The sequence below is a fragment of the Musca autumnalis genome, unplaced genomic scaffold (genome assembly GCF_047663935.1).
Source record: "Musca autumnalis isolate F117 unplaced genomic scaffold, ASM4766393v1 scaffold_4, whole genome shotgun sequence".
Taxonomy (NCBI): domain Eukaryota; kingdom Metazoa; phylum Arthropoda; class Insecta; order Diptera; family Muscidae; genus Musca; species Musca autumnalis.
This window is the reverse complement of record NW_027411977.1, coordinates 247447827-247469094: the sequence shown is the minus strand read 5'-3', so window position 1 is coordinate 247469094 and position 21268 is coordinate 247447827. Positions and strand designations below refer to the sequence as shown.

Genomic DNA, 21268 nt, shown 5'->3' with positions numbered 1-21268 from the left:
GTACCCTACTGAACACATTTGAGTCAAAACTAATATGGTTTGTCGTGCCTGCTGATGTTCTTTAGCTGCGATAGATGTGGTTTGTAGTGGTTTATAGCATCTACGTGAATGCTATTCAAATCTGCTTTATAGGCTTGCTGATCTAGGGGTTCTCTGTTGTAACATTGGGACACTCTTTCTAGATAACTAGGATCCCTCCTGACATATCCACCATATGATGATTAGGATTACTCTTCCGGTAACATCTAAGAAATACTGTTGCAGTTCTAAGGGCGACAGGTTTGAATATTGTTCAATCGTGTTGCACTTACGTTCGCGGACTACAGTGGCACCTATCGCGTTATTTGTTGTTGTTGTTGTTGTTGTTGTAGCAACGCATATATGTTCGTTCGTGTATTATTTCAGTTATCAAGTTCCTCTGTATCCAGACTCAAGAATTCTGCAACCTGGACTGGTTGCGTCCATAAAGAATGAGGAGACAGGTGAGTGGGGTTAGCTGGGCAGTTGAATAAATGCAGAGTATCGTGTGGTCCCAATCCACATGCTGGGCATATGTTGGGTATCGTGGCGTCAATTCTGGCCCAATACGAATTGAGGCGGCTGCATCGTCCGCATCTTAACTGAGCTAAAACCACTCGTGTTTGCCTTGGCAGCTGGCGTTCTTCTGCTGCGATGGATTGGGGATGGACTCCAAGTACTGCATTCACACTCGTTATTTGTGGTTTCCTGTGCTGGCGGCTAGACACTTGAGGACCTGGTTTGTACATCTTAGCTTGTCACAGGTAGCTGTGAGATCCGCGGACAACATGAACATACTATCGAGTATTACCCCAACAGTCTTAGAGTAGTTAGTGTTCGAAATTTGGTTGCCATCGACCAGGACATTCAACTCGCTGCACATCTGCGCAGCCCATGTGGTGAACAGAGTAGCCGTTGACTTAGCGCAATATATTTTCATATTCCGAATTTCAGTCGGAAATGGGACTATATAAAGGCGTGGAACGTTTTATATCCTCAACGAAGACTAATTAACAAATTTCAACCATTTTGATGGATTAATGAAGCTAAAACCTTCAAAATACCGAATATCGGGAGATGCCGTTCTATGGGGGCTATATGAAGGCGTGAACCTATACCAACAAATTTCAGGTGGAAAGTTCTATACACCCATCGATAACTAAATACCAAATTTCAGCCATTTTGGTGGGATAATGAAGCTAAAACCTCCAAAATACCGAATATCGGGAGGTACCGTTTATATTAAAACGTGAGCGATATATCCCATTTTCAATACCAAGAATCCTGCAAGTAATAAAAACTTCTGTATCAAATATTGACTCTCTATCGGACAGACGGACATGGTTAAGTCGACATAGAATTTTATGCTAAACAATAATATATGTATATACTTTATAGGGTCTCCGACGAATATTTCGATGTGTTACAAACGGAATGACAAATTTAATTATACCCTCCATATGGTGGAGTGTATAAAAAGTAAGAGCAGTTAAGTAGAATATAAAATGGATCGATTCCGTATTGCGACACGAGTCGTGTCACGTTGCCAGTCGTATCTGCTACAAAATTTAAAATTTGTATTACGTAAAGCGATAGAAAATAATCGCTGATAACAAGTAAATTTGACGTGGTCGGGCGATTATGGGAGCTTCTTAATAGAATATGAGGCAACATAAGAGGTATTTTATAATAATGAAGTCGACATAGGAAGACTTCTATGGCATAGTATATCTAATAAGAGGGTATAAAATGGAATTTCATAGTATAGACTTCCCCATAGAACCTCCATGGAATAGTATAATTTAAACCATTTTATATTAACTTTAAATGCAAATATGTCTAGCCATACAAGATAGAAAAAAAGAAAGTTCCAAATTGTGATTATAAACATAATGTAATTATTTCCCAAGATTTTCCCCAATTGCATGAACCCACCACTTCCACCGACACTTTTTGGACGGGTGGCAACTTGTGTGCATTGCCTTTTTTGTATACAATAAACCTGTTATGATGAGAGACTCTGCGACTCTGCTTTACTTTGGCAGTCAGCAAAACAAAACAGTATCTGTGTGTAAAAGATTGAAAAATTTCAATGAATTGTCACAAACACACACGACAGGCACCCGCATACACACAATGCCACAAACAATACGGAAAAAATATCAATGAACTTACACAAAAAACATATAGAGCTCTCTCGCGCTCAAAACAATCTCAGAACAAATGGGTTCCTTCTCCCGCACTGTTGCTCTGAGAAATTGTACCGAAAAATCACGTATGTATCTATGAAAATGAGATACAAAATCGTAGTGGTGTTGTGAGTAATTTTGTTGGATGTATCTCATGGAATGGCAGGAACCAAACATACACACTCTCACCTGAGTACACACTCAACAAATAAAATACAAAATCTCTACGAGAATTGAATGAATGAAAAAGTCGTATTGTTGTGTTTTTTGTTCTTTTTGTTTTGTGTGAACGGACGAACAGGGACTGTGTATTTGTTGTTGCCCCATCGACAAGTGGAGACTTTTACTTGTCGCCACCGATAGGAACACCAAGCAAATCTGTATTTGGTGTTGTAATAAGATTCTCGCCAGAGGAAGAGAGTAACAAGTTAAGAACTACATCAGCTGCTCTGTAAAAACAAAGTGTGGACAAAAAAGAGTTGTGTTCTGTGGTGGCGACAGGAGTATAACTTGGTTGTGAGGAAAATCCAATCATATACCTGCTGCTCACAAAGTAACATTTACCCACAACGCCAGCACAATACCACTTATGTTGTGTTGGTGGCATTCGCCGGTGTTACCATATAAAAAACGTTTTTCAAGAAAGACTGGAAAATGGAAAACTGGTGGGGAACATCTCAAGCAAAAGGCTTTTGGCAAAACCATATCTCTAATAAAATGGTCCTGACTTTCAGATAATTGTTCCATAGGGTTTCGATCGAACCTTACTTGCACTAAAATCGGTAATTTCTGAAGAAATAGGGAAATCTGTCTAGACTGACCTTATCTCAGTAAAAATTAGGCTTAAAAACAGGACTTCCAGAGTGTGGAAAGCTTCTCGAGAGGATTTTTGAAACCTATGTAGGATAGAACGCTTTACAACAGGATTTCTACCTTAGGAGGACTTCAGTACAATAGAAAGCTCACAGAAGAGCTTCCATAAGAGGATATAAAGCTGTATAATAAGAGGTTTTACATAAAAAATCTTAGCAGAGAATTACTAGAGAATAGGAGACCTCATGGGAAGATTTCTATAGAACATAATGAATCTCAAGATGATTTTATAGAACAAAAAACACTAACACGGGATTAAATGCTTTTCAATATACATACATATGTACATATGTTTATGTATTTATATGTAGCAACAAAGTTCTCAAATTTCGAATTTTCATACAATATAATGCCTCACAAAAGGACAACTATTGAACACATTTATGCGGATTTTACATGGTCTGCTTTTAAATATTTATGCATAGCAACTGTCACTTTTTGCAATTCCTTCTTCACGGCAAAATTTTACTTTTCATTCCTTTTTTTTTTTGTTTTCGTTATTTATATTGCGTACAAACAAAACAGCTGAAGCTGTATTTTTGTTCTATGAAAATTTAAAATGAAAAATTATTACTTTATACACTTTTTCATTTGTTTCCTTGATACAATTTTTCGTGTCACATTTTCATTGAAACAGAATTAGGCCCTTGTTTTCCATTTTTTGTACAGTCGAGAATAGAGCGTGTTGTATTCTACATCACTTCGATGCATTGAAATTTCTTTATGTTTCACACTATGTGTACAATATTATGACCTGTTAAAAGTTACAGACGACTTTTAAACAAGTTTTTGGATGCGAGCAGAAACGGGATGTTGAAATTTCTGCTTCTAACAGTAAAATAACTCCTACCTATATTTTAAAGACCTCTTTGGATAAAAGGTGGTCTTGTTTACACATGAGGTGGTGTGGATGAACGCGTGTACCGAACATAAAGTGTAACGCCACGATCTTCTGATCATTTATCTTCTACAGACCTTCTAAGAAAGTACTTTAGATGGTGTGGATTTACGTGAGTACCTACGCGAAGGTCTATCCCCACGACGTTCTCAAAACTGGTTTTGTTATAATCGACCAAACAATGAATTTTGCATCGCAGTGATTTACCAATTATGTTCAAGTGTTTTGCGCTGTTCACTACCTTGGTCTGTTGCGCAGCCTATCTAAAACTAATTATGCAACTCCCATTCAAGCGGGCCATAGACACAACGATATTCCCACAAGGGAGCCAACACCAAACCTGAATGAAGTCTACGGTACGGTCTAGTAATCAAAAAGCTACTGTCTGATATATCTCAAACTATGTCGGGACTTATGGCCCCAGATTTGTGTAGACAGAGAACTTCCTTAGAGCAGAAGACCTCACGAGATGATGTATATAAGATAGAAGGGTCATCGTAGTATACTGGTTAGTGTGCCCGCCTTGCAAGCTGACGGTCGAAACGTCGTTCCATTTTTATTTTTGGTTAACGCTTACATCTCGCTTACATCATTTTATGACTTTTATAGAATAAGGGACTCGCAAGTGGTTATCTATAGCAGAGTGAGGCAGAGAACATTTTTGGGTCTCGCTTGTGCTCTCAATGAGCGTAAATTTGTTGTTGTTCACAACGTGTTAGCATCTACACAGGCTGTGAGCGATAACAAATTTACGCTCACTTAGAGCAAATGGGCTCTCTTGTGAGTCACAATGCCTCCTCCTGATCTATAGGAACATTTTTAAGAATACAAGAATGCAACAACAACATATTTTCTCTTTATTCTCATCTGTGGTGCTTTAGCAAAGGAAAAATTCGCTCAGAGAGACTAATGCACCAAATTCTTTGAGCACCACCGATCTAGAGATTAGAAGGTTCTTAAGAGAGACTTCTAACAAATTGCATATAGGTATTAAAAAAGGGCTGAAGGCAATATAAAAGATCTTATAAGAATGATTTTATAGAAGTGAAGAACGGTATACAAGAGGGCTAATATATAGCCAATGTAACATGAGGAATTCTGGAGCATATGCCTTCTTTTGATGCAATGACTTCTTTTGAATAAACGAACTCAAAAAAGTACTTCCATATAGGAGAGGATGATCTTTTATGGGCGAAATCGCGGCACATGTTTGCTCACTAACTTTAACGGGTATTAAAGGCACCACGGGTAGGCCAGTGAAATAAAAGAGGGACCAAGATAAGTCGTGTGATTTCCCTGTTAAAGCCGGTCAGGGTCGTTGCTTGGTATCTTTCATCCCCTACGTGCTTATGCTGACGATATTGATATCATGGGTCGATCAGTAAAAGAAGTAACTGATGCATTTAAGAAGGTTGAAGGATAATCTGTTAAAGTGGGTCTGGCAATAAACGCCGACAAGACCGAGCTGATGGTATCGACGCGAAATGCGTTCATAGAACTCGGACCAACTGTGGAAGTTGGTTCATATAATTCTGAGGTAGTTGAAGACTTCGACTGCCTTCTCACCGCCATAAAAATAACAACCAATATCAATTGTGAAATAATAAGAATAATACTCTTTAACAGATGCTACTTAAGCAGTTTAAAAAGAAAATCACATCTCGTCAAACAAAAATAACACTCTACAATACTACCCGTGTATGGTTCCGAAGCCTGGGTACTTGCAAGCAGATTAGGCTGCGCTTGATGTGTTTGAAAGAAAAATTCTTCGAAAGATTTACCGGCCATTGTATGTTGACGGTGATTATTGACATCGTATGAACCACGAGCTGTATTTGCTATACAACGACATCAGTATGTTAAATGTAACGAAATACAAAGATTGCGTTGGCTAGGCCATGTCATAAGTATGAGGGATGATGAATCCGCTAAAAAGGCGTATAAATGCGGCGTACAATGCGGTAAGTGCAGAACTGGAAAGCCAAGGATTCGATGGAGTAACGAAGTGGAAGTTGATATCGAAAAGCACGTTATTCCAATCTTTTCTTAGTTCAGACTACAGGACAAATGTTCCCTAGGGGGCCAACTAAGTAAGTAAGTATAAGAGTATTTCTATGGAAAATAAGATCATCAAAAGGACTTCTACAGAAAAAAATATATGCAAATAGAAAATCATGCAAGAAAACTTCTATAAAAGGACAAGGTAGACTTTTTCTCATATCAATGAGTGTATATTCATATTACCTCACTGATATGGGGCCTACAGTTTATCGCCGAGTCCGAATGGCGTGTCTTAGATACCACTTGCAGAGAAGTTGTATATGGCTGAAATACTCAGGAAATGTCGCCAAAATTACACTGAGGGGTATTTTGCCACCGTTGAAAATTTGATGCAAAGGTGCCTGCAGAGATGAAGAGAGGTTTTCCTTATACGCAGACTAATACGCCTGAAGTTCTCATGATATTCCTTTCTTAATTTCTCATTATATTGGTAAATGAACTTTAAATGCAAAAATGTGAAGGTTTACCCCCAGTTTATGTATTTCGAAACGAAAATGTGTGCGCATGAAACAACCCAAACTTTAGTTTTGGAAATATTATTTCCTTTGCTTTTGCTTCAAAACAAAAAACAAATTTGAAAAGCACACTCAAATTTGGTAGTTTTTCTTGCGTATTCATACATAAACAGGCCCTTAATTTTTATCACTTAACTTAAATCCTTCGTTGTTGTTTTAGCAGCATTAAACCTACCTGGAAGCATGGGTTTGTAGCCTCTGGCCGAAATACTTGGGTTTCGAGTCACTCCGGTACTTAAGAACTTCCTGCCGTGGGATTTCAAATCCTTCTTCACAAAATGAACTACAGACTGCTCTCGTGTAAAATTGTCCTGGATTGTTCCAATATAGTAAAAGGACCATGGCACAGGCACATTCCCTATTGGAGGTTTTTACAATTCGAAATTTTCTGGCAACACCTTGCCATTGTTATTTGTTTCAGCGTTTATGTGAGTGTGCCCCTTTTGTTATTTTTTGTTGCTATTCTCTACTCTCCTGTTCTGTGGAGGAGCTCCTCTGCCCGTACGCTCTGCTGCCGATGCTCTGCTACTGCTGCCTTGTGTGCTCTACACAACAGCACCACACAATGCAAAGTGTTGGATTGAATTGGATAAAAATCACTTTACTCGTGGCTGTAGTCGTTGATGGTTTGTTTTTTACGCGACGTACGGTAGCTCTCGCTCTCTGGTGTGGTGTGCCTTTGAACAAAACAAAAAAAAAATTAATTCAATACCAAAAAATACACAATACAAAACACAAATCATAATAATAAATTTGCATAAATTAATTGAAACTAATTTATAACACTAAAACGAAGAAGAAGAAAAGAATTAAAAGATTTACTCTCGTTTTTATTCATTTGTAAAAATCCTAAAAAGCAGCAACATTTTGTAAAGCAGAAAATTATTCTAGTGTTTGAATTCAAGAGAAGAAAAATAAAAGAAGCAGAAAAAACAAGATACAACAAAGTATTGTTTTTGTGTTCCACCAACAAGGAAAGTCAAAAGGAAGTAGCAGGCAAGGCAGCAGCAACTGCAAAATCTCCAAACAAACAAATAAAAGTAAAGCACAAACAAATACAAAAAAAATAAAGCACAACAAAAAACATAAAAATATTTTATATTATAATAAAGAAAAAGAATAAAAAATTAAACAAAATTCCATAAAAAGTGAATTGTTGTAAATGTTTTTGAGTTTTATATTAAAAAAATAAGAAAATTTGAAGTGAATAAAATTTTAACAAAGGCAGCCGTTTAATAACCTATTAGAAAAAAATACAGCAACAATTTTTTACAAAATAAACAGTGTTGTTTTTATTACAAAAATAAAAGTAAACTATCGTTCGTTATTTGCTGTTGTTTTTGTTGTCGTCGTTTGGCAAAGAAGAAGAAAAAGCCATGAGTAATGTCAAGTTGACACAAACAAACAGCGAAATAATAATAAGAAAAAAATATTGAAACGGCAGCAGCAGTGCAGAAGAAGAATAACAACAGTAGCTAGCCGCAGCAGCAGCAATACTACACACTATACCAGAACCCCAACAACAACAATAAGGAGCAAAAGAAAACAAAACACACATCTTATTTCACATAACAAAGCAACAACAACAACTACACAAAAGTGTAATTTTACACTCAACAAAAAATATCTATCCCTCCTTTCAAAGTGTTTTGAAATTTGTTTGGGATTTATTTGACAAAATTAACGGCCACAAATATGCCCGAAACGGAATTCGAATTGATTAGCAAGGAGTGGCTGCAAACGAAGTTGCGCTCCATATCAGCCTCTTCGTCATTACGTGATGCCAAAGATTTAATCATATTGGACTGTCGCAGTTCCAATGAGTTCAGTGAGTGCCATATACGTTCGGCTGTCAACTTTTCCATACCCAGCATAATGCTGAGGCGTTTGGCAGCTGGCAAAATAGATCTATTGTCCACCATTAAATCGCCGGAATTGAAGGAACGCATACACAATGGCTATAAAGTTAGTCTATTTGTATTGTATAATGATGTGGGAGTTGGCGGGGGTGGTGGAAATCAACAGGATTGTCCCCAAAACATGGACCTAAGTACCTCAGGCGGCGGCAGTGGTGGTGGCGGTCCAGTAATTGGTGTTAGTCCCGACACCACCATTAATGTTTTACACAAACGTCTCAAGCAGGATGGTTGTCGCGTGGTTTCATTAAGAGGTAAGTTCCGCTCATTGTGCTGTGTGTCAGTCATGTGAATGCATTTTTATTTACCTTTTTCTTTTGATTTGTTGTGGTTGACTGACTACCCAACCCACCTCACCTAGTCGAGTGGTCAAGTGTAAACATGTGTTCTATATGTATGTACGTACGTATGCATACAGAGGGGAGGGTCAACGACTTTTCTTATCTGAACACAAACGATTTACTAAATATGCTGCCCTTTTTGATATGAACGAACAACAAAAGAACAAAAAGCAAAGCACCACGACCAAAAATTGTTTATTTATGAAATTCTTTTAAAGTACGTGCACTAATTTATAGAGTCAGTCAGTCGTCATCCAAGTCAGTACTCCGCTCCACAATAATTGGTTACATACCGAATATGAAATAAAAACTGTTTACTTATCATATTGACACAATTTACACACATTCGAAATAAGTTTAACGAGGGTAGTTAGGTTATATGGCAGATAAATTGTTAGAGGAAGGGGAATTTTGGAAGGGTATGCTTTTTTGGCCTCAGAATTGAAAAGAAAATAAATTAGGTTTTAAAAGAACGTGTTTCGGAAGTTGTACTGTTTGGATGTAGAAATTTAATAGATAATTTCAGCAGCTCCAATGCCTAAGGATATCACCGTGAATCATTGGTTGTATACAAAAACATTGTAATTTCAATTAGAGGGTTGGATAAACCCCTTTCCGGATAATATTGACTTACATTCCCTGAGTATTTTAGTTATGTAAAACTTCTCTTTAATCAAGAAATGGAGATTCCATGTCATTGACTTTAAACCAGTATTGGACTCCACTTTTTTATGTCACAGATGCTTACCTTACACCTTCTGGGATGTTCATATGAAATCATTTCATTGCCTTTGCAACTCCTGAAAATAATCTGGTATGTGATGGAAACGATTCGACTTATTTTCGCATAAATCGAAATCGTATATTTGAATTTTGTTGAAGATTTTATATATATAATATAATTGTTCCACAAACATCCCATACAGGACAAGGGAGACTTCTCTCATATCAATGATTGCACCCCGATTCATATTTAGCTCAATGATATGGGACCTACAGTTTATCGCCGAGTCCGAACGGCGTGTCCTAAGACACCACTTGTAGAGAAGTTTTACATGGCTGAAATACTCAGAAAATGTCACCAACATTACTGAGGGGTATTTTGCCAACGTTGAAAATTTTGATGTTTGCCTGACCGGGGAATCGAACCCACGACCTTCAGCGTGCAAGGCGGGTGTGCATACCATTGCACCACGTTGGCACCCGAAGATTTTAATAAAATTAAAAATGCATTTTAAAAATGTTATTCAAATAAGCGAAGCAAAATTGTATATATCAAAGGCACTCTGAATATAAATCATTTCGATTTTGCAAATCGATTCGATTCGGCTTTCATCACATACCTGAATGATTTAAGGGCCCACTATAATTTTGATCAGCACGAAATTCTTCGTCAATTTAGCATTATATGCAGCAGCTACGATCATTTCTAATATACAGTGATGCACGAGAAAGAAATGTCAGAACCCTTTAATACTATCTCGGGTATCAGACAAGGATGGTTTTTGTCGCATTTGCTTTTCTTGAATGATCGATGGCGTATCAAGACTTGCCTAACACTAATAACGTAGAGGTATTGTGTGGAATCTACTAAAACATAACAAAAGTTGGGAATTGCTTAATTACGCTGACGACAAATGCAAACCTAATGATCTGGAGAGATTATGTTTGGGCCTAAAAATCAACAAACATTATCCAGTCCATTAGATCTGTTGAAGAATTTTAGAACCCCAGAAATAAGAACTATATATATTCTATAAACGTAATCCCTATCATAGATGGGTGTATTTTAATGACTCCTGTTAGAACCATCCTAACAAAAACAAGTAGGAAAAGCGTTAAGTTCGTCGGGTCCAACTTTTTATACCCTCCACCACAAATTTCAGCCATTTCGGTGGATTAATGTGGCCACAACCTTCAAAATAACAAAAATCGGAAGGTACCGTTCTATGGGGCCTATATGATGGCGTGGACCTATACCTACAAATTTCTGGTTGAAAGATTTATACCCCCAACGAGCACTAAATACCAAATTTCAGCCATTTCGGTGTGATAATGACGCTAAAACCTTCAAAATACCGAAAATCGGGAGATATCGTCCTATGGGGGCTATATCAAGACGTGGACCTATATAAACATTTTATGGTAGAAATGTTTCTTAGCCTCTGGAAACACAATATACGAAGTTACAACCGATTCTGTGGTCAAATGGGACTAATACATTCAAAATATATTAAAATGACGCGTACTTTATAAGGGGCCTTATGTGGGGGCTATACCAAAACATGGACCTATATAAACCAACTTTGGTAGGAATGTTTTTTGGTCTCTGGACACACAAAATACCAAATTACAACCAATTCGGTGGTAAAATGGTATAAATATCTTAAAAATTCCTTAAAACGACGACACGTCGCGCGTCATTTTGTATGGGGGCTATACGAAAGCGTGGACCTACAAAGCCCGCTTTCAATACCAAAAGTCCTACGTACATATAATAGCTTTTCCCAATCCACCTACGTCAATCCGTTCCGACGCTAGAGTGATTTCCACAGACGGACGGTCATGGCTATATCGATGTAGAATTGCACGATGATCAAGAATATAGTTTGTGGGGTCTACAATGATTATTTCGAGTAGTTACAAACGGAATGACAAACTTAATATACCCCCATCCTATGGTGGAGGGTATAATTAGCCGATTCATTCCAAGGCATGAGGCAAGAACCTCTCGTTCCCATTTCCTAGGCCTTTCCATTTGCTGTGGGAATGACCGCTCTCATTATTTGTCGATAAATCAATCATTTGACCTCATGTGAAGATCCATTCCGCATCCTCATTAGTCACTGGATGCTAAAGAAGATCTGTTTAGCTCTGGATAGAATAACGGCAACATGCCTGCTGAAGTCAAATTGAAAGTGACACTCAGGTACTTCATCCTGTACCCCCTCCTGTGGAGGGGCTGGCATATCGCTGACGAAAATGTTATACAACATCGGACACAAGAGAGAACCCAGTCAGACACCTTTACAACAATAGTGAGCAAAACAGAATTTAAGAGATTTTAACATTTGTCGTTTTTCATGTTTTTTAATTGTGAAAACACAATTCTAATCTAAAATCGGGGATGAAATTATTTATTAAATAATAATTACAGAAAATACTTAAACGTCTGAGTTTTGTTGAATTAATAAAAGTAAGAATATTTTACCGCAGCCACTAGTGGATGCCCCTGCACACGTCTGCTTTAGAAATAGGCCTGCGACTGAACTCTTTTCGGCCACGAAACTTCCAAAAAATCTGCATGATTGGTTATCAAAATTTCGCAGCTTGAAAATCAGTCGAATGGTTTTGAAAAGTCGAGTCCAGCAGCAATAATGCGTTCGCTATTGTTGGGATCCAAACAAAATGGACTCTTTCAAGCTTTAGGGTAGTATCCTAGGTTGGGGCAATGATGAAAAAGTATTGTCAAGAAACCAAATAGATCATCAACTGCCATTTTCAGTATGTCAGGTATTGTGTCAAGCTCTGACTCCTTATGTGCTGACCTTCTGGCTAAGACCCAGCACCCAAACTATTGGCACTCAGGCGGTTTCGCTATTTTTCCAGGGCCATTTTACGAAAAACAGACAAGAATAACAGGATATTTTGAGTACAGACTAGTGACGGTAGAAATGTCATAGTCACCTAATATCAGTTAACTAGTGCATCCAAGCATAGGACATCGACATACCAGATGCTCAATCGTCTCCATCTCCTATTCATCCTCACAGTGCGGGCAAACGTTCAGTTTATGGTATATCCCACTTAAAAGTTTTTGACCCGTAGTTTACGTTGTGGAAACGTTAAAGGATGACTTCAAAGAAAGTTACAGATCAACAGGAATACCCCCACTTTTAAAAGTGTGCGCAGCGTTGCGATTCTTGGAGGACGGAAGTTTCCAAAAGTCCCATGGCAATGATTTCAACCATTGCATGGCTCAATCTACATTTCGAGAGTATTGAAGGAAGTTGTCCACTTTATAGAGGACAAATTGTGCCAAAATTGGATCGTTTCAAAGTTGACAGAGGAGGAAAAAAAGCAAAATAAAAACCATTTTTATTCAAAAACGAAATTCCCTGGTGTAGTTGGCTATATAGATGGGGGATGTTCGTCATTTGTACTTAAACTGAACCTACCGCATTTGTCACCAAATTCATTTGCAAAAGATTTGCTGCTGTCCGCTCCAAAGGCGATAAATTCACTTGTTGTGATGGACCACCACCAGTGTCGAAGTTTATTTTATTTTGAGGCATTTTCTTTTTCAAATTTGCTTTAAAGTAAATCCAGACTCTGCCACTCTTCAGGTGTTCCTGTTGGGGGTTCATGGCTGTTTAAACTGTCCGAAATGGACCTCCACGCTTCATCCGTTGTCGCTTTGGTTTCACCAAAACTCCCGAACTCCTCAGGCTAAGTTTGGATTTTCACTCAGTTTATCAATTAATATTTCAAACTACTGCTTTGTCGTTATTTTCACCATATTGATACACAAAATTAATTAATGATGCAAAGAATCAATAATTGTTAACAAAATGTTTATGTTTTCTTCTATTTTACTTCTTGTTTCTTCGAAAGTGTTCACTGCAACTGAAAATTGGTGGTTGCTGAAAAACAGCCGCTTCGTCAACTGAGATTCGCAACTTCAGTTGAGAGTTGCCATAAGTGGATCAATTTTGACAACTGGCAACGCCACTCAACGATAATTGTTATCGATGATCGACCCCCAAATGTCGGACTTACTAAGTGGGATAGGGCGTAGGGATAGAGTTCTACGTCTCGATAATACTGGACATACCGACAATTTAATCGGAAACGAACTTGACAATGGCGGTTTCACAAGGCATACTTTCGGATTGTTAGCCTGTACATGTCAGTTCATCAGCGATTTCGTTTCCCTCAATTTAACAGTGTTCGGACCTTCACTATTCCAATTTATATGAATACCGGATACTGAGCTCCTAAAAAAAATATAGAGAATCGCTATAGCCAAGATTACTATAGTTGTTATCCAATTTATATGAATACCGCATAGTGACTTCCTCAAATATATTGCGGATCCAATACCCTCTTTCATTTTAAAGCCATGAGTGTAGATGGTTAATCTATCTGAAAAGTGTTAAATCTCAGTTAGATAGATCTCAGCAGGAAGGGGTGCTTCTTAAACTTTCTCCAAAGGAAATAGTGCTCCTTAAGGCCCCTACCAGAGGAAAGGGTACTTCTTAAGACCCTTTCAAGAGGAAAGGGCACTTCTTAAGACCGTAGCCAATAGCAAGGGTGCTTCTTAAGACCGTAACCAAAGGAAAAGGTGTTTCTTAAGACATGTGCAATGTAGTCACTAAATTTAAAACTCTTGACAGAATCTGGGCAATTTTATTGAAATTTCATTTAAAGTATCACCATTTTCAAAAAGTACGTTTTCAAAATATCTGGTTTCAAAGTTTTTATATCAAATTGTTTAAAATATTGACATTTGCATACTCAATTTCAAAAATAGGACCTATGTTTTTTCAGCTTATTTGTCGACTTTAACCACATGAAAATCTATAAAATATAGACAATTTTACATAATTTCTGAAATTCTGGTCAGTATCGGCTAAATTGCTGGGAGTTCTTCTTTAGAACATTTCGAAACTCTAAATAGCTTACTTCATGTTGTTTCAGCGGTATTCTGCATCATACCTTTTACAACGCGTATTTCAAACACAGTTCACACCAACAGTTTATTCTCGCATTTCGGATTTAACTACATTATTGACATTTTTGTTAAATCGTCGTTGAAAAATGTACTGAAAACAACGGCATAGAGGCATTTTACAACAATGACATGTTCTGAAGAGTTGTGTATTACATTCCAGGGAAAATTTTTCCAAAAAAAAATATTCAGAAAAAATTAACGGGTTTGGAGATACGGTGCGAAATGTATAAAAATTGGGGAATATTTGCATATATTTTGAAATTTGAGGCAATAAATGTAGTTTTTCGAGTTCATTATTTCTCCAAATATTTTATTCTTGTCCTTACCCACAAATTTGCTTCAGAGATCAGAAGAAGATTCGCATTGGTTTTAGAGATATAGCTCCGAATTTCTTTAAAAACTCAATATTTAACCATGTTTAGATGGGGCCATAAAATCCGAGCTAGATCTGACACAACAAAACCCAAATAGGGTTTCTTGTCGTTTGGGTCTGTACTTTCAAAAAATCCTTAGTTCGAATTGTTTGCACAAGATCACCTTAAAAATGTTACACAGTGTAATGGGCTAGTAGATTAATTTGTAAGTAGTTACGACTACCAAAGAGTACTATACAGAGTCTTTATTTTTTTGTAATGTAAGTTCATATTTTCTATCTTCTGAACGTCATTTAGGACTTGGTGACCAATTTTAAGAAAATTAAGGGAGGTTTAGCCACAATTTTTCAGGAGATTCCTATACCTTCCGCCCACTCCTTGATTTTGGCTGGCTTATGTGTTTCACGAAATCTATTATTTCTATATTTTTGTGACTTTTGCACATTATTTCAATTATATTCGACTAAATATTCCAAAACAAGCAAAATTTCCTTTTATTTCTGCTGTTTTCATAATGAAATATGTATGTCCAGTTTTCCCTTTTCTAGGATAGTGTTTTTCCTTAGCGCTAAACGTTAGTAATTTCCTATAAAATATAATATTTTTGCACACAGGAACAAAGATTCTGTTCGCAATTATTAAAATATATACTAATACTAGCGGACCCGGCGAACTTCGTCTCGCTATTAAGGAATAAAATTTAATACAAAAACTCAATTTTCGATTTTTCCAATTTTCCGACTTTTCCAGAGAGATTTTCCAAAATTTTCTTCCGTAAAGACCTTCTCCTCGAAAATATGAATAACTGACAAAAAATTTTACAGAAATCGGCCTAGCCGTTCTCAATTTATGAATTACTATACATTTTTTACACCATTTTTATATATATAGATTGCAGAAAAAGTTCGATAATGTCTTGTTTTTTGGCAAAATATTTAACAAAAGTTACAAAAACCGAATATTTTTGACGCATAGAAAACAGGGTTAACAAAGTCTTCTTTGTTATTCTTGCTTATAGGGTTGCCATGGATCCATGTTACATACATTTTTTTAATTGCCACAGGACCAACATTTTTTTAAGTATTTGGGTTTTTGGATATTGGACATGGGCTTCTAAAATACTGAGGTGTTATTATTGGTGAAATTGAAAACCGAATATTTTTGACACTCACTATATTTCGAATAAAATAAGTATCAAATATGGCTATGCACAGGTTATAAGATTTACGGTATATTTGTACATATTTTTATTTTTCTAACACTAACAATATACCTCTAATCTAAAGTATATTACACAGTATTGTTTTTAAAAACTTATATCCTATTATGGTATTTAATATTCTATTTAGTTAAATTTCCCGATTTTCCTTATATGCCAAATCCGCGACGTGCATGTTTTTAAAACTTGCCGTACTATTTACTTTACAATGAAACTTGTTCACCTGTCTCATTATGACCACTTATCTCATCTACCAGCCTCTATAGACTACACTTCAGATGACAATTTAAATTGCCATTTCTAGCCAAAACCAGAGTATTTTCTTTCTATCCCACATTTCCGGATATCTATGAATGGGAATGATCTCAAAACCGAATGAATTGCTTCGTCGTCGTTCATTTGATTTCCTCCCAAAACAACAAAATACAAACATACCGTTTTGTGTGGTACGATGGATGTATCATTATTTAATCATTCTGTTCAATGCTGCTGTTGATTTTATTTGTTATTTTTCATTTCTCTTACTCACACTCGGTCTCTCTGTGTGCGGTGGGGTGGTGTGTCACTAGTTTTTGCCTATAAAAAATACTCTTCATTGGCATGAATGAATTGTGATTGACACACAATGACTTTATCTATGAAATGAAAATGAAAAAAAAACAACAACACATGAAGGAAATGTGTACTGGAAATGAATGGCGGTGGTAGAATATGCGACCGTACATGTGAACCAAGTTTGTGTACTATATGGGTTATCTAGAACAGGAGGTTGTCCAACACCCCCCTTCCCTTAGATTAACAAAGCAACAACTAACACCACCCCTTCTATCTTGCCCACCCCCACCTGGTTCGTTTAACTATCTTGAAACAGAAAATAAAATTATTAATTTATTTTTATGGGCTCAATTTCATTTACGAGTGTTTGTTACCGGTTAACACAACATCCACAGTTGGCTATCTCTACCCTTTGTTTTTATATGGACCCCTTTCCTAACTCTTTGCCATCTCTTTTTGCAGCAACTTTCATTGATAAGATAGATTTGTTTTTTTTTTGCTGTGTTGATTGCTGTGCTTTTGTGCAAATTAAAAGTAAATAAAAACAATTAAAATTCTGTGTTGTTTTTTGTTAAACAATTGCATAAGATAAGATACGCGTGACTATGGCTAGCTGTTGTCTACTAGAACACGACAAGAAGAAAGATGTGTATGAGAGTTAATATGTGTTGCAATAGTTCGGGGGGTCTTCCTACATTGAAATTAATTAAACCTCAATAACCCTTTACATGGTCTCCCCTCCCCCACCACCTTTTTACACTCATCATCATCACTTTTAGAACTTCCTTCACTTTTCATTAGCCACCACGACGAATGTCATGGGAACGTAATTAGAATGTGAAGCCTTAAAGCATTTATTGTCTTGAGGTTGTTTTTCTTTGCTCTTTGTTTGAGAGATTTTATTCTTTCTTTCCTTGGCATTGTTCTATGTTCATTCGTATCTCATTGTAAGCTTTTTGTAATTCCATGAAAAGTATTTATAATGTCTATGAGTAGAGAAGTGCCTATCACTTCCCCAACCCACCTCCCGCTCCACCATTTAAATTATGCATTTGAATATCTATAACCACAAAATAAACGGGCAAATGTATTTAAATTAAAATCAACCAGATGCTATTAATTTTGTTGTCATTTCATTATAGCAGCTATTTGCCTCTTTTTTTTTTCTTTTTAATTTCATATTTGTTTTAGTTGAAGAATAACAAAAAATCACCAGCAGAGAATACTTTGCACGACTAATAATAAAATAATAAAACGAGGACTGTAATTATACGCATTATATGTAACCCTGTATATTAAATTCCTAAAAATAAGTAGAGAGAAGGGAATATGGGAGTGCCCTATAAAAGGTATTTTTAAAATAAAATTCATTTATTTTAAAAAAGTATTAAAATTAAAAATAAATTATATTAGTTAGTTAATTTTATAAAAATATTAAAACTGAGAATAAAAATACATTTTATATAAATAAACGATATAAAAATACAAAGAACGCAAAAGAAACATGTTCACGATGTATAAATTAAAGTTCTAAGAACTTCGTTAAGCTTTTTCTTTGGAAAATGCCAACACTTATTCGAACTTAAACAAATTGTTCCTCTACAATAATGAAACTAACTTAGAAGGTGCTTCATGCATACATATTAATGGATTCTGGATTTTCCCTTGAATCCCCATTATGCCAAGTTTACACTTGCGCTCCAAAATCCACTGGATTTCACGAAATCCTGAAATACACCCCGTTGTTTACTCTTACGATTTGTTGATTTCAAACATATCACAATGATCAAGGTAGATGCGTATGCAGCTGATCGAACATGAATTTTCAAAACAAGTTGTTGTAAGTTGAATTGATCATCAAAAATATACGACAATATAGAACTTTACAACTTTATTTGGAAAATTATCGTAAAATTATCTATATATCGTAATAATTGTGTATAGTACTAACAAATGAAAAAATAAAAAATTATTTTATCTTTGAGATGTTATAATAATAAATTTTGATAGATAAAAGTTGTCTCAGAACCTGCAAAATATTAGTACTTTTTTGGCCTAGTAGAAACTAGCAGCAAGCATGTTCTAATATTGTAGCTGATACGTTGATTTTGACATTTGTGATGGAGTTTTTGCAATTTCCGTCATTTTTCCGTTCCCGTATTTTTTAAGAAATTTGTATGGGGAAGCAATTTTTGACAATTCGCTCTAATTTCTAACATTACCATTAAAAAGTATGGGAACACCATGAAAAATAGCATTGTAACAAAGTAATTTAATATTTTTTCACATTGTTTTCAAATTTAGATACTAAAATTTTTTGTTGCAGCAATTCGCACATCTACCTTGTTTATTGTGGTACGTGAAAAGTGTTGCAACTTTTGGTACTTTTTTAGGGAAAATCAATGTTGTATATCTTGTGTACTGTGATTTCGATGTTGATTTCACTGAAATCACGAAATGAGATGATTTCATTTTTGTATGCGAAATCATGATAAATCACGAAACGCCTTCGAAATCACGAAACGACGCCGAATGTAAACCAAGCACTAGTCTCCGAAGAGGCATCCATACATGTTCAGGGCCGAAATTTAGCATTTTAAGCTTTTGCTAAGAAGTCAACTTTTCTATTTTTTATATTTTGTCTTATTGAGGCAAGGCGAGTCGACTATCAAGACGTACATTGAAAAAGTAGGAGTCTATGGAAGTCCCACATTAACGGCCAAGGTTAGGTCCGATCATCAGGTATATTAGCTGTTATTAAATGTAAATCATTCGATATATACAACATTCGAATATACAACACACAAATTTTTATGATAGTCTTTCTTGATTCTTTTTTGTCTACATATGACGCATAATTTAAATCCCATCTTCTAAATGTTCTTACTTTGCTGCTGCAAAATTGGAAAGCGTCGGGCTTCTGTACCGGATAAAATATTGTAAATTGCTAATACACTAGACAGACGGCAGCGCTAATTTGCATTAAGATGTGCATTTAATTTTAGCCTGGCAGACGACTGTTTCTGCATCTACGAAACAGCTGATTGCTGTTATGTTGTTGTTTGCACTGTATTTTTTTATTTTCCTTGTGTCTCAGAGAATGAATATGCTCTCTCCCTCATATGAATATGGGCTCTCTTCTACGGTATTGCCATATTGAAATACCTAAATGCCCTTTAAATTCAGTTTGATTTTGTCCATTAATACCCTAGACAGACGGCAACGTTCATTTGCATTAAGATGTGTAATTAATTTTAACCTGACAGACGACAGTTTTTGCATTTACGAAACATCTGTTTGCTGGTTAACAACCGTTTTGTTGTTGTTTGCAATGCAAATTGTGTCTCAGAGCACGAATATGCTCTCTTTCCTACATGAATATGGGCTCTCTTTTACAGCATTGCCATATTGAAATACCTAAATTCAGTTTAAATTCCCTTTGATTTTGTGCATTAAGAATTTGGATAATGAACGAATTAATTTGAATTAAGGCAGTTAATGCAAATTAACGCTGCCGTCTGTCTAGGGTATAAATACCTATAGAGTATATGCAGTAGTTCAATATCAATCATTCACATCCCACTAAGCCTTTCCATCTGACACAAAGAGATAAGGAGCCAGACCGGGGAAGTATAGGAGACAATGTGTCTAATCGCCATTAAAGAAACCACCATTGTGCCGAAGGACGCCTTGGTTAGCAAAGGAGGTTATTCTGATTGTAAACTCCCTGTGAGTTTTGTCATTCTGCCGTTTCAACTTAAAGGAGAGAATGAGAAAACTCACGGGAAATTTTCGTTGAGAATAATGTTGAAAATAAATTCGTTTGGCTCTGTTAATGATAAAATCTACGTGCCTTCTGAACTAAATTTTTTTGCAGAACACTATTCCCAAGTAAATGATTTTAACTTTGACTTGCATAACTTCACTACATATTTATGGGATCCGATGGAAAGACCTAAAATTCGGATATACGACTCGATGATTGCTTCTGAACACGATAGCTGCACAATTGCCGAGTTGAGCTTTAGTTTCCACATAGTAAAATATATGTGTAAGTCATTAAGCCAAGGCAAGAAGCCACAGCGTATGCTCTTGAATAAGACATTGCCAATATCACGTTGTCCGCATATCACTCACAAAAAAATTGTAGAAAATGGAAAGACGGTCGCCAATTTTAACTTTAAAGTAGCGTCGCCCAGGAATTTCCATCAATGTTTTAGTATGTGTGTATGTATGAGTGAAGAAAACAACAACCACATGATGTTTATTGTTTGTTTTTATTCACTTACACTGTAAGTGAGAGAAGCAAATGCAAAAACAACTCAGTGGGCGCCCTCACTATACTGTCTTTGCAAAGAAGCGCGCCTCTGCTTTAAAGACACTGCCCTTGCATGTTTGGACATCAAGCAAAAATTGCTTCAGTTTAGACAAGATCGCGACATGCCACACTGAGTTGAAGACCCCGACGAAGACAAAGCCCTACTCCTATAATCCCATATTTGCGACAAAACCCCCTTGATCATAAAAGAGGAGACAACCGTGAGGGCATAGGACGTCGAATTCCGCAGTCTGAAG

General features: G+C 36.3%; 1 protein-coding gene across 1 annotated transcript in view; it reads left to right on the top strand.

Annotated features, from left to right (window-relative positions):
- The first annotated feature begins 7116 nt into the window (after nt 1-7116).
- Nucleotides 7117-21268, top strand: part of Mkp3 (Mitogen-activated protein kinase phosphatase 3) — a 57461-nt gene continuing 43309 nt past the window's right edge. Inside the window, exon 1 of the mRNA XM_073987130.1 lies at nt 7117-8724. Within this exon, the coding sequence (XP_073843231.1) occupies nt 8250-8724 (475 nt within the window). The 5' untranslated portion in view covers nt 7117-8249. The remainder of the gene's footprint in view (nt 8725-21268) is intronic.